The following is a 17,389-nucleotide window of genomic DNA, read 5'->3' as shown; positions in this document are numbered from 1 at the left end:
TTCTCTTCTCTGCTATTCCCTTTTGGCAGAAACAAGGGTTATCATTCGTTCTTGTATAGGCTGACCGAAGCACAAAAAGCAAACGGCTAGTAAGAGAAGAATTATCAACAAACTGGTAAGACGAAAGCCCTACTGCGGTCGCTTGTCATTGATGAGCAATTGCGTACACACCGCGTTGAGCACCACACACACTAATATATGGAAGTGGATTTCTAAAATACTTATTATTATACTGTGATATAATATTATTGATAACTCAGTCTATATTTTATGTTATTTCCTTTATATCTAACTTAAATGTGGGCGTGATCATAAAATTACGGTTTATACTTTAATTAAGTAAAAATATATAATTTAAACTTATTATTTTGAAATTAAAATAAGTAATGCACTTATGTTTTATGGCATTGTTTCAATGTTGTGTTATGGAAATATATGATAATTTTCGTATTATGGTTACATTTTAAATATATATAATAGAAAAATTTAAAAAATTGAACATTTACTTATCAGTAAAGTTTAAATAAAATTTGCTAATCTACAAGTAACTTAGACAGTAGATATGTTCTTCACAAAGTTACGCTAAACTGAATCTATTTCCATACTTACTTACCCTGGTTTGATCCTCCTTATATAGTACTCTTAGTTCACCAAATTAAGCATTAAAGGGGAAGTGTAACATTATTACTATCACAAAAACAACTTCGCACTTTCCTTAGTAATATAAATTTCTCAATGATTAAAAATATTATAATATGTTTTCAAAGTAATTAATGAATATCGTAAAAGGATTTTGATTATTACAATTATAACGTCACAACCAAGAAGTATTTAAAATGTATTTATGCAAAAACAAACTAAAACTTTATAAATGGAACACGACGCAAAAAAAACAAATTGCGTATTCGAATTTTAAAAATGGAACAAAAGTCCACTCGAAACACGGAAGCGCGCGAAACCGAAAATTTTTAAGCGCATTGATTGGCTGAAAAAGATCGGTGGTTACGTACCATTGGTCAAAGATAATGTTTGTGTGTCTAACAATTCAGTACGGGGGAGATAAATCGAAACGCGACCGCAAAAGTTGACAGTAGTACCGCAACTTTTATAGCGGAAATACACGTTATTCCGCTGTTTTAAGGTTCATTTCCACGCGTTGCCCGTCACATAATTTTACGGAAATATGACAAGTGTGTGAAGAAACGGGATGGGAAATTGAATTTGGAAGGGTTTTTATAGTATGTGGGACAGAGAACGAGCAATCATTAAAGGATTTGTTAATTTGTAAAAAGTAAAACATTTAAGTAAAGCCCGTTTCTATCGATAAATATAAGCATTTGCGCACCGATTTCTATAGTAATCTTTACTATGGCTATATGCTTTTGTGAATACTCTACGATATAACTGAGCTGAGTACCGCACATCAAAATATTTAACACAAAATCATGGAAATCTCTAGATAACCGACGTCTTATTACGTTCTAATTGAATTCGAAAAAAAAAGAATTTTTTATTGCCTTATAATTTAATACAAAAATAAAGATACATATAACATTGCCATGTTATACTAAACATGCACTTTTATTTTAAAACTTTAACATTTTTAGTCTTAAAAAATCTATTAAAATATCTGATAAATATCAATAAACATTCAGTTTGCAGAAAGTAATATAAAAACATTTATTGTTTGACGAAAACTCATTCATAGTTGTTATTTTGACTATTGAATATTTCGTATAAAAAATATTTTTATGTCAGGACTTCTAAAATATTACTCATATAGTTCTTTCACGAATGAAATAAAACATACAAACGTTCTTTCATTAAATATAATCTTATCTGAAAGATATAAATGTATTCTGAATAGTGTGTAAACGCTGAATGTTATATGAAAGTCAATTTATATTCTAGGCGTAGACATAAAATTCTAAACGCAAACTATGACGTCTGTAAACCGATAGACGTACAATATCGACATAAATTAAACACATCATTAACATAACCAACCCTTATTTCACGAAATAATTTTATTATAATAGATAATTTAAAACTGGCCGCGCTCCCCACCACCAATTAAATGAGGAATGGGCGGGGCGAATTAACGCAACACAAAAAGCTAGACGTCTCTGTCACACAAATGAGCAGTCTAAGCGCAGTAAGCGGCTTACAATGGGTGTTGACACTCTGGCATCGCCGTCTCACTCTCGCCTGGCACTGGCACTCGCCCTTCATAGTTATAAAGGTATAGTGGCACGGTAGAGTTCCACGTGAGCTTGTATTTTGTAATCAGTGAAGTGGCGCCTCTATTCAGTGCGCGATGTATGCCCGTTCGACAGTTTGACGTTTCGTTTGGCGGGAAACTCGGGTGGCGTGTAACAGGCAAAAGAAACTAAAACGTACAGCCTTTGAACTGTTAGTGATGTTGATGGCGATCAGTTGAAGATTGTTTTAGTTATTGCTTTGCAATAACTTGGATTTTTTTAGGGTGTAATTTAAGGTGAGTTTGTTTTTAGGTATTTTATATGTAAAAAACACAATTTATTTATAAAACATTCATATTATTTTTCGCCTAAACATTAAGCTATGTAATTTAGCTATGTAAATTACATTCACCAAAATTGAACATTTTTGCTTTAATATATAAAAAACATAATACCTATATCCTTTGTTGTAGGTACTTAAGTACTTGTTACTTATTATATCCTCCCATAAATACAAGTGGTCTCTGTAAAAAAAAAGAGATTCGTTATTCGTTATTGTACCTGTTTGGTTTCTTAAAACTTACCCAATCATTAATCGGTAATGAAAAAGAATAAATCAATATATTTATTAAAATTAATCTGCAACAACTTTCTCAAAAATATAAAAAAAAAAAACAAAACAATCCTTGAGTTGTTTTTTTTAATCCACTGTTACAGACGTCTTAACGGAATGCAAACATTGTTATATACATATGTATTATCGTGTTGTATAATGAAACTTAACAACTGAGACCGACGGTTTAAAACCACTTGATAAAGGTAAAGTAGAGTCAATAACTCTTCGATAATTATTTATATAAAAAGAGTCTGTTTATTGGTATGTAGACTCGGATAAAAATGTTACTGCAGAAGTTAAATTCACGCGAGACTAAAACCTAAAAAAATATTTAATTGACTTCAGAATAGCATATCAATAAATCGTATAAAAAAAAATATATTTAAGTTTTATAGTAAGTACCATAGCCAAAATATTAATAATTTTATAAAATATTCGAAACAACGTGTTACAATTATTAATTTAACTCAATAATAATTATATTACATCCTCGGGCATCTATTTTAACCACTAAAAATTCTGCAAACGCTTCTTTTGCTCGCGCAAATTTAAAAATCACCGTGCGCCATTTTAATTATAGCATTTAATCGGGCCTAAAAGTTGTTGCCTCATTTGGTACGTATAAACATTTTATAAGGCGTAGTAGGTTGGGAAAATTCAGATAGAAATTTTGTAATGGAATTGTAAAACTGGCGGCCGGAATATTGCAACCCTTTGTTTTTTAATTATTGAACCATGAAACTTTTAGCGATAATTTAAACTCTATATCATTTATAAAACGTATTATGAACTATTTGTTTTCTCCAGTTTCACTTGCACGCAAGTCTTTTCTTTTTTCACTTCGATCCAACAAATTAAACCTTCCACATTTATAACATTAGTAAATTACATGTCAATTTTACGTCAAACATTTTATAAGTTAAAGAACGGCGAGGTCAAGACGCCTTTAACCGACGGGAATGCAAATATTAATCAAAATACATGAAGCCGAACTAATATCATTAAAGTACCTTTAAGCGATAAGAGATCGATGTGTAACTTGGAAGATTTTTTATTAGTTTGGTATACAAGATCCATGTATAACGTTTTTTATTAGTTGGTGAGCAAACAATCAAACGAACCACCTATTAGTATCAATACCATAGGAATATTTGGTGCATTGTTCAATTTGAATTAAAGGTCTGACCACCAAGGCAAAGGTTTTTGGGATTACGGTCACCTTATAAAACCTTATTATAAAATATCGAAACCATAAAAAAATATTAACCATTAGTTGAAATGAATAAGAATGTTTGAAATATTTATATTTACTTTGATCAACTATTGGGAATTTTCATTTTATAAAACAACAGAGATGTCTCAGATAATTGTCTCTATGTTATATATACAAATGTTATTCTTTATAATTATTACGTCGAGTTGAATTCGTTCTAACTACGTCGACAGCTTCTACAACCATCCATTTCATTAATTTACCGATAAGTATTTAACCAAAGGCGTCTTAACACTTTGAAGTTTGCTAGTGAAATAATGTCTAGTGTCTAAAGAAGGAAGTGTAATGTCCATCACTAGTCAAAATAATAAGTTTTGCCCGCGGCTGCGCCCGCATTAAAACCGGTACTCGTATAAAAAACCGTTGTTAAGATCAAAAAAAGCCTATAGCATAGGTTAATGTATGTTTGAATAAGTGAATAATTATAAAAATCCATTCAGTTGTTTCTGCGTTTACTTGTAACAAACATTTTCAAAAAATTTCGCATTTATATTGGTGAGATAGTAAGATTAGTTTTAATAACGGAACATTACAAGGATTTGGGTATCTCAGACAAAGCATAATACCTACACTGCTACAGGGCTTAACTGCTTTGTCAGAACGCGTCGGTTGGCTAAGGCTCATGCCGATTATAAATAAATTTTCCCCGTTTTAGCAAGATTTGTCATTGATGCTCCATTCTTATTTGTCATAACGTGATATTATATAGCCTATAACCCCAATAAATGAGCTATCCAACACTAAAAGATTTTTTAAATTCGAACCAGTAATTCCTGAGATTAGCGTGTAAACAAACAAACAATATATTTAGCTTTATATAATAGTAAAGATTACGTTCGTATAACATGCATTCGTATTTCCTACTTACTACTCAGTAATTTTAAAATATTGTATCAATATTTGACATATGCCATACAATTCCCGTACTATTAATCGAAACAAACTCACATGCATAGCCTATACACTATCAGTATAATTACATACCAAGTGAACACGACTTTACTATACGTGTTAAATATGAACTACGGAAATATGTTGTAGTACAATATGAACTGCATCGATATAAATATAACATTTGTAAATGATTGAATTTCGAGCGACGTGAATTCCGTCGCACTAGTCCATTGTAGTGGACTAAGGTCTAAATTCTCTTTATAGTAAAGTAGACCCGATCCCAGCAGTGGGATGTACGTAATACAGCCTATTTTACCTTACAATCATTCATTAACTCGTTTATTTCATTCGTTCAATCATTCATTGATAATTGAACATTGATAATTACATACGTTTTTGTTTTGTATACGAAATAGGCTTCTGTTCAAGGTTGTATATGTAAGTCTTTTTGAAATATTTATGTCCTTAATTACTGTGCATTTATAGTAATAAAAAAGTACCCATCGACGTAAGATTCCGTTTCATGAACTCCATTAATCAAATCGTGTCGATACGCTGCTTCATGCCCGCGCAACCGAGAATAACCAACAAACGACTGTCGCAAATAACATTAGTAAGCAATTTTACTTACCGATAAAGTCCTTCTAGTAGGTTTTGTAGTAGTGGTTACTGAAGTTGTCTCTTCAGTCTCAGTAACAAATGTTTCAGTAACTGTACTCTTTTCCATACTTTTTGTATCAGTATATTGAGTAGTTTCTGGTTGAGGAGTAAACCCAGTGGCAGTATCAACTAATTTTGATGTAACAGTGGATTCAACTGTTTCTGAGACAGTAGGGATGGGTTCAATATCTACTTTGTTAGTGTCGTTTAATTCTTCGTCACTTCTCGTAGATTTAGTATTAACTGCAGTTTTGTTTGGCATCGTAGTGAAGTTAACGATATTTATTTGTGTTAAGTTTTTGATTATATCCTTTGTATTTACTGTTGCTATATGAGATATACGTTCTATTGCCTTAATTGTAGTTTTATGTTCAGATTTGGCTAGTTTCTGAGTATTTTGTATTGGAGGTCTATTATATGTATCAATAAACGTGATCTGTTTATATTTTGTTACCTTCATATTATGTTTTAATTTCCTCGTATTAGTGACTTTTTGATTTAATGTAGTTCTGGTTGGAAGTAACGAAGGTTTGTATTCATGATGTTTATTAAATTTCTCTCTTTGTCGACTAACTCTGTCAGTTAAAAGTTGTTTGAATTCCTCTAGCGATAAGTACGCGTGTGGTATTTTGATTTCGACTGGATTATTAACATAAATCAATGACTTGCCAGGCAATTCTGATCCTAAAAGCAGGTTATGTCTTTTAAATCCATTTACTTCTCTTAATTTCTTGACATGTATTTTATATTCTTTGTTATTTTTGAAAATTCTACGTAGAGACATCGTGTTGTCATTTATGGCTGAAAATAAATTTCTAATTAATAATTCGTGGAATATTTCCAAATTAATAGGTAAGATAACAAATATCTTTAGCTACATAAGAACTAAAAAAAAATAATCCTCAAACACCTATACAAATATTAGCAAAGTGCAAACATATCTTAAGTATTCATAAAACTTGGAGTCTTTAGCTTCTTATTTACTTATGACTATACTACAACTAATGCGGCGACTCATATTATATTTTATCATTTATATATTATGATATTATAAATTCTGATACAAGTACGATTCCTTTTATTTTTTTAAATTGCATTGCTTCAAACGAGGCTTTAGTGAAATGTCAGTTCAATTTATAATTTTTAACGCGTCACTGAGAAATCATATTCATGCAAGGGTTTGTTCCCCTCGCAACATTCACATGCATTCAATAGATACGTTTGTGGCTCTATATTATTTACAGATATGTTTTCTGCAGGTATAAAGATAAGGAGTATGTCATCTTTTTGGTTCGTGCTTCTGCTAAGATCAATATATTTAAAAATATAATTCAACTCAAACAAATGTATGTATTCACTTAGACTAGTAACACATAGGGTACATGAAATTTTCAATTTCTCAGTTTTTTTTTCTAATTAATGAATGTCGTGTTCACATCTAAAGAATAATATAATAATATCAGCCCTATATTACATACTTCCCACTACCGGGCACAGTACGGAGAGGGATTAGGCCTTAGTCCACCATGTCAGCCTAGTGCGGATTGGCATACTTCACATATCCTCAAAAGTCGTATAGAGAACGTCTCAGGTATACAGATTTCCTCACGATGTTTTCCTTCACCAAGCAAGCGATAATTCACAATAAATACATACATAACTTTAAACAAAATCAGATGGTCATGTCCTTGATATCGGACATTCTTCTAAGCAGTCCATTCCATTCCCAACTAGGCTATCACCACAGTTTAACAGTCAATCACGCATTAAAAATGTATTATGATTTCTTATGATTACGCGAATGTTAGACATTAAAATTAAACTATATTTCGGATTTTATCGCGGTTTTAATATTTTAGTTTACTCCCCACATTTGGAAGACTTTGCAGCCTTCGTGTGCACGAGAGGAAGCCCCCCCCCCCCCCCCCCTGAACACGAAGGCAGCAAAGCGACCACCGAAAAATAGTTTAATTTTAATAAAAACGTATTTAATATACCATTGTCTACAGCTTCTTTGTACTCCTTATACAGCACTGGAATAACATCCTGCGGTATATTTTCAACTCGGAACGCGCTCGAAATGAGAAAAATAAAAACTATCAGTACGAAACAATGTGTCATTTTCAATTCCGCATATTTATAAAACAATATTCTGTACATGGAAACTGAATTAACGGGTTTAACGATTGAACGCATCGATGAAATTTAATTCCACATACATTGAAAATATTTTAAAAAACGTTTTAAAAGTGGATTTATTATTTATTATAATGATATATTATTAAACTATCCCCATTGGGAATGATCATTTTCTGTAGTTTGTAGCCAATAGGCCTTTTTAGTAGTAACTGAAAAGGTATAGGTTGTCTAAAAGCAGGTTGTCAGACTTCACATACTTTCGAAATTCTACTATAGAATTCTTACATATAGAAGTGTCTTCAAAATATTATTTAGCATTTATAATATTAAATTGTGGCATACTTAGCGAAGGCTTAGGCCAAATGCGGATATTAATTAAAAAAAAAACTAGGTTTCTGTTGTACTATTGTACTGGTAACAAATAAACATCGAATTCCTACAAAGCCTTTTCCTTTTTCAGAGGTAGGCATAAGTCCTAACATCCAAATTCGCCAGCTATGTGTGTTAAATCGCATAAATTATATAATAATAACGATTATGACTAGCTATTGCTCTTGGCCCTGTCTGTTAAGGATCTTTTCCGTAACAAACGTGGCTAATTTCTATTGCGTGCCCGGAAGTCTGAGATGTCAGGTTCAATTCTCGGGTTGGGAAAAGTACTATCGGATTTTCCTTCTTGGTATCACCCTACAGTTTAGAAGTTGTGCCTAAATGGTGATAGTTCGCCCCCGTCACATCATAGGACTGTATATACACAGAGAAAAGTGGGTGCACTAGTTGGACGTCTGCCTACCCTTTCGGAGAAAAGTGTGATGCATGTGTTTATTCTAGTCAAAGATACTCTAACATTGTGCCTGCATTGTTAACCTTTAAGGAAAAGGTAATAGAACAGGGAATTTACTGTCAAATATTCCTGAACTCTATATTAAACAAAATACAGTTTCTGTTATTTTACAACGGGTTTCTGGTAAACGCCAGTCGTGCCGGATCTCATAAGGTACCCAAACAAAAAACAACAGCTTACTCTAATTCTTATACACAAATAGTTTGAACATTGCAGTTTTAAGCGACGGATACAATCTATGACGTCATACATACTGCTCGTGACGTCAGAATTCCCACGGAAATATTCTAAGAATGTGGTACTTTAAAGATGTATGAAATTGAATTGGCGTATAAGTTTGCGACATGTGTTGATGGCATTTGCTACTGAAAATATTGGATATATACATTTTCCTAAAAAGGGGCCATGTAGTTGTTCTTAAGAAGTTTTTTTTTCTTTGAATGACGAGACGAGCTTGCTGTTCGCCTGATTGTAAGCGGTACGACTGCCCATAAACAGTAGAATCATATTCCAGTACGCTCGCCATTCTGAGACAAGATGTTGAGTCTTATTATGTCCAGTAGTAGTTACTGACTACAATGTTTTTCAAACCGGAACACAACAGTGACTACACTGCTGTAAGCGGCAGAAATAGATATTGTGGTGGTACCTACTCAGGCAGTATCTCACATGAGATACCTACCACCAGTATCGCATCAGTGTCCAATCCAATGAAACAAGGAGGCATCATTGAGTCGACCATTATATTTAGGGATTGCAATCCGGTACAAACTTAAATCCGGCCGGATTCAGCCGGAATCACGAGAGTTCTGCCGGATCCGGCCGGATCCGGATTAGTATTTTGGGTGTGCAACATAGCGCATATTTCTAACTTCATGGCATAATATAAGGAATAATCTACGGGGAAAAATAGACACGATTTTGTGTGAAAATCAACTCTTATTTATTTATAATTATTATCAGTCAGTTATTATATAATAATCATTCTCAAAGATTACAAACAACAGTGAATTATTTATGGTTTAAATTAAGTTAAACCCGTTCATAAAAACTAAATTAAATCAACATCATATTCTTCTATAATCCAAATTAAAATTTCCAAAATCAACAGCTTATGGATACTATACCCATGCATTCATTACAGAACAGATCACTTTTCTTGTTGGAAATACGCTCTTAGAAAACAAATTGTATTAATAGTATCATCCTTTAGCCTACTTCTCAAGGAACTGCAAATATAACCAGCGGCCGAAAAAGCCCTTTAAGCTTCAACACTGGTTGGTTTCACTAAAGTCAAAAAGTCATATATTAGAGACAAGTATTTCCCTCTATCTCCTTCAGTTTCATAAGCGCTCATTTCTTTCTTAAGTTTTTTAGTACTTTCGCACGGTTTTGATAAGAGAAATTACGTTTTTTTTAATATATCGGATCCGGCCACCGGATCCGGTGATATTGTTGGATCCGGTAGGCAATGAAAACGTACCGGATCCGCCGGTTTACCGGATCCGCCGGACCGGATTGCAATTCCTAATTATATTATGCGAAATTATCAATAACATACTACGGTACTAATGATTATATTATAATAGGGAAGCGTAAAGACTGTGGTACCAATCAGTAGCGAAGGGTTCTTTCTCGATTCGTGCCCGTTTTCCTTTCGTGATTTATATAAAATATAATTATGTTTCAACGATTTTCAAACCGTATTTATGCACATTAGTAGTGCTTATATGTTGTGAAGGCCTCCCTTTTCGAAAATTTCACCCTTCGTCACGGTCTCATACTTATAATCCACTTCTTTTCGCCGATAAAGTGCATTTCTTAGCTGAAAAGCACCGAAGCACGCTCTCGGCTTCGATGGCAGCATGAGCCACCCACACTGTCGCCAATGCCCAAGGTTGCACGATGTACTGGAAGATCTAATAAAGTATACTAACGGCCGGCAAATCCTGACCTTCTATTATATTTAGTATTCATTTATTTTAAGGCAAATATTGCTTTGTTTGTTTCCCGAATATTAATAAATTTTATTATTATTAATTTACTGGTGATAGGTCTCTCACATGTGAGAGTCCGCCTGAGAAGGTACCACGACAATGTCTATTTCTGTCGCTAAGCAGCAGTGTGTAGTTAAGGTGGTGTATCATTTTGAAGGACATTGTAGCCAGTGTAACAACTGCGTATAATAAGACTTAACATCTCACGGCTCAGGATGGCAAGCGCAGTGGAATACCAAGCAATACTTTGTAATTCAAGGTATTGGATGGTGTTTCTTCTGTTTATGGGCGGTCGTATCGCTTATCATCAGGCGAACGGCGACGTCGTCTCGTCATTCAAAGCAATGAAAAAAAAATTACAAATACGGAAGTTTGCAAACCTTTTGATGTTTAGCAGTAAACACAGAAAACAATGAAAATAGGTTCAAGAGGTGTATGGCCAAAGGTAAACCATGCCCCGGATTAAAATAAAGGTTACTCTTTATTACGGAAAGAGTATATCTTATTAATCAAGAAAACGTCATTCAGACGGGCGGATCAATACTCAATCCTTATTCTGCAATAATACAACATATTTTCATCCACATTACGATGTGTAGACCTAAACCAATATCAAAAGACCCTTCGACACTAGCTCAGCCCTTGCAAGCTTTTGTGCGTGCCGCTCGAGGGCCATCAGGCGTCTCCGAGCCATGTTGAGCCTGTTTAACATTAATGGCCCTAAACTCAACCTTCCATCCTTTATAGTCGAAGACAAAAATGACAAATATTCAGACATTAGAATAACTAAAATTTTATTGTCAAAGCCCGACAAAAATGACAAATATTCAGACTTTAGTCATTACTAAAATACGTGTAATATTTTGTAATGCAACGAAATATATTTTGCTGCTTTTGCTGATTATAAAATCAGGTTTCCCGAAATCCAGTGTTGGTTTTGTATTATTATTCTAGGACTGACTGATTACAGTTTTAAATTCCTAACGATTTGTTTTATTATCACAGGAAGTTTCTTTCAGTAGTTTATATAGATATAATATACCTTGAAATTTACGAGCATAAAGTCACTATCCCACTTTTCACTGATTGTGCCTCATAGATAGTGGCAAGTCGGTTGGAATATTATGACGGATACCACTGATTCGATTTCAGACTAGCACGCACCTCTGATTTTTCGAAACTATGTATTCATTTCCGAATTATCGCCGAATTTTAGGTGGAGGAAAATATCATTAGAAATCTTCCATCTCGAGGCTTTTATTAAAATTACAAAGTATGTTTAGGTTGAAGGAAAATATCGTTTAAATACTTACCATCTTGGGGCTTTTATCAGAATGCCAAAGTATGGAAATCTACATTGATGCATTAGACCAGCTTAGATACCAAGAGACTAATTACAGCTGGAGCATTGTGAGAGATAACTTCTAAAAAGTGACAAAGCCGTGATGCTATATGTACTAAGCGGTTTGTATCAAGTGATAAAACCCACATACCTAAGATGTATAACATCTTTGAAATTCTTATAGAGAATAAGAGTATCTAGGCTATGGTCGGCAAACCCTATAGAGTTTGCCGACCATAGCCTAGATACTCTTTATAGTAGAGAAGGTTCATGCTCAGGAGTGGGCAGTATATAATAAAGGGCTGGTAATAAAAATAATAATACTACATTATGGTGAGTGGTAATATCTGTCACAGCTATGAATGAGCTGTATGTAACATAAGGAACATCAATTAATACTCAAGTGATTAGCAGTAAAGTCAGGGAGCTCTATTCCGTCTACGAGGGCAAATCAGTCTTTTTGCAATTACGGGCCTTCTAATCAAAGGATAGTTCTCAGGTGGTCTAGGTAAGTAGGGATTTTTCGGCGTTTTTATCTATACAGCTATCAAAGCTGTCCTTACATTAGAACGTCCGTAATTGAAAAAAGACGAATTTGCCCGCGTAGACGGAACAGGGCACCCCGACCTCATATTTCTTTTATGTATTCTATTTGTTTTGTGATGTTGACAAATTAGTCCTTTTTCTCTCTTCATTAAGGGCTGTTATAATTCTATTATCGTATGTCCAGGTCGTCACAATAGAAGAATACGGCGTGTACACGATGCTGCCGGCGCAGCAGCTGGCGCCTATCAGCCCATGGCCGCCAGACGGCAACCTCCTCGACCGCATGGACGACCTCGCGCACAAAGGTAAAGGTAATGGTGACTGCCATTTCATATTATTATTAAAATAAGGCTCATTTTGCAATAGATAAATTTATGATTAAATTCAAGAATAGATAAGTCCCGCTGTATATTTTCCCGGGATTAAAAGTAAACTATGTCCTGCCCAGGTTCTCAGACTATTTCCATACCAAATTTCATTGAAATCCGTTCAGTAGTTTTTGAGTTCGCGTAGACAAACGCGACGGGGTACTATGTTTCATAATATGTAAGTATTCTCGTAGAGACAATGATAATTATAAATGGATGTATGAATAGATATGTAGATCCTAGTCCGGGATGACTAGCCGTGTACGATGTGGCGGACGATTGATCGGAGTAAGCAGAGTTATGGTGCGGCAGGTCACAGCGGTGTTAACCAGCTCGGCGGCGTGTTTGTAGGAGGGCGACCGCTGCCGGACTCCACGCGGCAGAAGATCGTCGAGCTGGCACACTCCGGCGCGCGGCCCTGCGACATCAGCCGCATCCTGCAGGTCTCCAACGGATGCGTCTCCAAGATACTTGGCAGGTCAGATATACTTTCTTATAGAAATTCGGCAAAGGACTTACTTAGTTCATGACAAGTGATCACTATAATAGATATATATTTTAATTAAGTAACAACAACATGCTAGACAAATTCGCATCACGATATATTCGATAAAAAATCACCATGAATAAAACCTGCTTTGGAATTGGTTAAAAATAAATGAAAATTATATTATGACCAACTTACTTAAGTTATAACCTGTTTAAAGTAATCAAATGTAACATAAAGTACATACTTCATATAGAGTCGGTGTAGTTAAATAATTTTAGAATTGGTTCCATATTATTTATTATTAATTATTATTTAATTAGATTTCTTAATTTGAAGAAACAAACATAAAAGCTTGGCATAATAATATCAGCCCCATAAGTATATACTGTCCCGCTGCTGGGCACAGGCCTCCTCTTCTACTGAGAGGGATTAGGCTTTAGTCTACCAAGCTGACCTAGTGCAGATTGGAAGACTTCACACACCTTCAAAATTCCTATAAAGATCAGGTTGCAGGTTTTCTCACGAAGTTTTCCTTCACCGTTAATGCAAGCGATAATTCACAAAGAATACACACATAATTTTAGAAAAGACAATCGGTAGTCTGTTGCATTACCAACTAGGCTATCGCCTCTTTATATTAATAATAACTAAGGGATAAAAAAAGATATACATCTTCATAATATTCATATCGAACATTCTGTAATTTGTTTTTTAAATGTTAAGACGGATTTCGCAATATCATCATAATTCAAAATCGATTTAAGAAACATTGTGTACACCTTTGTGCAAACATTCTAACCAAAACCACGTGACAAACCTAGCAACCCAACACCGCGGCATCCCAAAAATGTAGTTGCAATAGTACCTCTAACTAGTTCTGACCGCAGAATCATAGCTGTCTACCGCACCTCGAGCCGGCAACCGCACTGGCTAGCGCGAACCATTTGAAAACACCTACAGCGAGTAACAACTTTGAACTAGAGACGACTATTTAATTTGTCAGGGTTACCTCAAGGTTGGTACGGGTAATACGATACGTGAATAAGTTTTTTCGTCGTCTATTTTGCGGTTGTTAATTTTATTTAAATCTAGTTTTCTTTGGGCGAAGGCGATTTGCCACACAGCCATAATTTTATTTAGCAAATATTTTGTAACATTAATTTTTATTGAATGTAATAATTATAAATATAAAAACTGTTAAATTGTGATTTTAAAAAATCCTTCCAAGTATTTAAATAAGTCCTTATACAACCAATTTTCTTACCATAATGGTTTCTCAATTTCTTTACTTGAAACAAATAAATATCTACAATTTTGAATCATCATAACCTCCATATATATTATAATTCTCTTTGACCTTAAAATTGGTATAATAGGAATTGAAAGCCTAATCCGATACAAGTCAACGCCGAATGGTTTTTTTCTACACAATATAGTATTTTTATCACAATTCATACCAAAATACCTTAACAGCAGTTAAAGCAATCTAGAGCATCTAAATAACCTCTGCCTTCCCTCTCAATGATACCAGCGTGAATTTATAAAGTGACACACATAAACCCTTTTTTATACCTTGTTATAAATATTTTTATTCGTCCCAGAATAATGTGCGAATAAATGTTAATTTCACAGTAGCTCAAATACTAATAAGAACCCAATTACCTCAAAAAAGACTTTAAATTATATTTCCACTAGTTTAAAAAACGACAGCTGTTGTATACCTGACCAGGGGACAAAAACAACGCGGTCGGATATCGAACTTGATACATCGAGGCGAACGGAATCCGACACCGAGCCCACCCTAACTGATAAGCCATACGGACGCTACGTGTTTTGCACTGTATATTATACATAAACTGGTTATAGCTATGAATATATGTAGGTGTTGTATGTCGTTATAAAAGTTGTGGAATTATTTATTCTTAAAACAATGCAGAAAATATTCTGAACTCTACAATCATGGGAATAGGTACTATTAAAAATTAAATAAAATTTTCGTTATACTTAGTTTTTTTATTCTTTATTATACACAATAAGTTCATACATTGTTTTAGCATACTGTTACTATAAAAAACAAATCTTCGGAAAATATACGGAGCTCTACAGTCATGGAAATAGGTACTATTAAGAATTACATAAAATTTTCGTTGTAATTCGTTTTTATTCTATTTTTTATTTTACACACAATAGGTTCGTATATTGTTTTATCCTACTGCAACCTTTTTTTTTGTCTCTATGTTAAGATTAACTCTGTCGCTGGTAGTCCAAGATAGAGGTTATGTCTAGTTTAGGTACCTGGAAATTCTAGTATTAAGAATCTTATAGTTTTATATTACTTAATTTTAAGTAGGATTAAGTCTTTGTTTTTTTTTCAGTTTTTTCAAGAAACAATTTGAAATGTATTTTACCTTATTACATTGTCAAGCCTAGGTCAGCGTGAAAGATCTAACCGTCTCAGTAAAGGAGGCTCACACCTTTCAGCGGGACAGTATATAACAGAACTAATATTATTGAAATGAAATGAAATAATTTATTTGAACCTGTAAAATGTTACACATTATTCAGGTTCCGTCAATATTAACTCGACCAGGGCCCTTATTCTGTATGATAGTGTAAACGCGTAACGCGGCCGTGTCATGTTATCTTCGAGAAATGTGCGTGGAATTGTATTCTGTAAGCCAAATTTCTATAGTCCTAAACATGATGCGTTGTGTTACGTGCTTGTTACACACTGTTAAAATAACGTGCGGGATAGAGAATAAGGCCCCAGTTCAGAAAGCAGTTCTCACCAGACAAGAACGGGATTCTATTGGATCCGACTCCACTCACCATCAGTTGTAGTAGGTTTGCTATGCCCATATAAAAAAAAAGAAAAAACAAGCTCACAAACTTTACTTCTTGATCTTATTAATATAAATTACGCGCTAAAAGCGCAATAAACACGATGCAGGGTTTGTAACACTACTTTGTCTCCTGCGTCATTTTCAAGTTGCGGTTTGGAGGATATTGAAGCTGGTATAGTTTGTTGTTATGACCCTTGACATTTAATGTATCAAGGAGATCGATGCGGTACCTACTTTATTTTTTAAAGTGATGGGTACTGGCTTTACCATCAGACGAAGGTTATAAAAAAAGATGTTTTCAATTAATATCATCTGTATACGTACCTATTATACATGAACAACCGTGAGCCCACTGTACCTGATGGTTTGTGGAGTATCCAATAGAATATCGACTGACGAGACATGATTACCCGACAGCAGTTGACACAATTATGTCGGCCTGTTGGAAACAGATTTACACAGACTGATCCCAGAACGAAACACATTTACGTGGGTTACTATGGCGGGTTTTAACACCTATGTGGTGGTCGCTATCCGGGCGAATATAAAATATATCCTACCACATAATTGCAGTATATATATCTATATTTACTTGAAAATAATAATACAATCACTCTGCAGGTACTACGAGACAGGGTCAATAAGGCCCCGGGCGATCGGCGGGTCCAAGCCTCGAGTGGCGACGGCGGAGGTGGTCAGCAAGATAGCCCAGTACAAGCGCGAGTGCCCTTCGATCTTCGCGTGGGAGATCAGAGATCGTCTCCTCAGCGAGGGTGTTTGCACCTCCGACAACATTCCCAGTGTGAGTACACTTAGACATTTTTAAAAGCTGTGATGAAATAAAACAAATTTTGCCAATGTTAGTCCGCTCATATATATTTTTTTATGGCTTCGAATGACGAGACGAGCTTGCCGTTCGCCTGATGGTAAACAGTAGAAACACCATCCAAAACTTTCAATAACAAAGTATTGTTTAGTATTCCACTGCGCTCGCCATCCTGAGACATGAGATGTTAAGTCTTATATTATGTCCAGTAGTTACACTGGCTGCATGTAGACTAAAATCCTTTAAAATGTCACGTCGTGAGTAAGAATATACAAATTAATTTTATTTAAATGACTTACATTTGCATTAACTTAAGAAAACATTACAGATGATGTGTACATATTATTTTG

At 34.4% G+C, this 17,389-nt stretch overlaps 2 protein-coding genes across 2 annotated transcripts in view; one reads left to right on the top strand and one right to left on the bottom strand.

The window, feature by feature from the left end:
- Positions 1 to 1,890: 1,890 nt before the first annotated feature.
- Positions 1,891 to 17,389, top strand: part of LOC115446861 (paired box protein Pax-6) — a 64,916-nt gene continuing 49,417 nt past the window's right edge. The window contains exons 1-4 of the mRNA XM_037447554.1: positions 1,891 to 2,497; positions 12,697 to 12,817; positions 13,193 to 13,358; positions 16,835 to 17,015. Coding sequence (XP_037303451.1) covers positions 12,730 to 12,817; positions 13,193 to 13,358; positions 16,835 to 17,015 — 435 coding nt within the window. The 5' untranslated portion in view covers positions 1,891 to 2,497; positions 12,697 to 12,729. The remainder of the gene's footprint in view (positions 2,498 to 12,696; positions 12,818 to 13,192; positions 13,359 to 16,834; positions 17,016 to 17,389) is intronic.
- LOC115445234 lies at positions 2,405 to 7,827 on the bottom strand. Its single transcript, XM_030171481.2, has 3 exons — positions 7,642 to 7,827; positions 5,616 to 6,445; positions 2,405 to 2,725 (listed from the first exon to the last, which is right to left on the bottom strand). Exons 1-3 carry the CDS (start codon positions 7,802 to 7,804, stop codon positions 2,690 to 2,692), a joined length of 1,029 nt encoding a protein of 342 aa, XP_030027341.1. The 5' UTR covers positions 7,805 to 7,827; the 3' UTR covers positions 2,405 to 2,689.

Source organism: Manduca sexta, chromosome 7, assembly GCF_014839805.1.
Source record: "Manduca sexta isolate Smith_Timp_Sample1 chromosome 7, JHU_Msex_v1.0, whole genome shotgun sequence".
NCBI classification, from domain to species: domain Eukaryota; kingdom Metazoa; phylum Arthropoda; class Insecta; order Lepidoptera; family Sphingidae; genus Manduca; species Manduca sexta.
The sequence above is the reverse complement of the archived record's forward strand: the minus strand, read 5'-3'. Positions and strand labels throughout refer to the sequence as shown.

Bases quoted from the DNA above. Each gene is read 5' to 3' on its own strand.
- LOC115445234 (XM_030171481.2), bottom strand. From the start codon at position 7,804: ATGTACAGAATATTGTTTTATAAATATGCGGAATTGAAAATGACACAT. The intron at 6,446-7,641 runs GTATATTAAATA...ATTTATTTTCAG, and splicing joins CAAAGAAGCTGTAGACAATG to CCATAAATGACAACACGATG. The intron at 2,726-5,615 runs GTAAGTAAAATT...TTTTTTTTACAG, and splicing joins CTACTAGAAGGACTTTATCG to AGACCACTTGTATTTATGGG.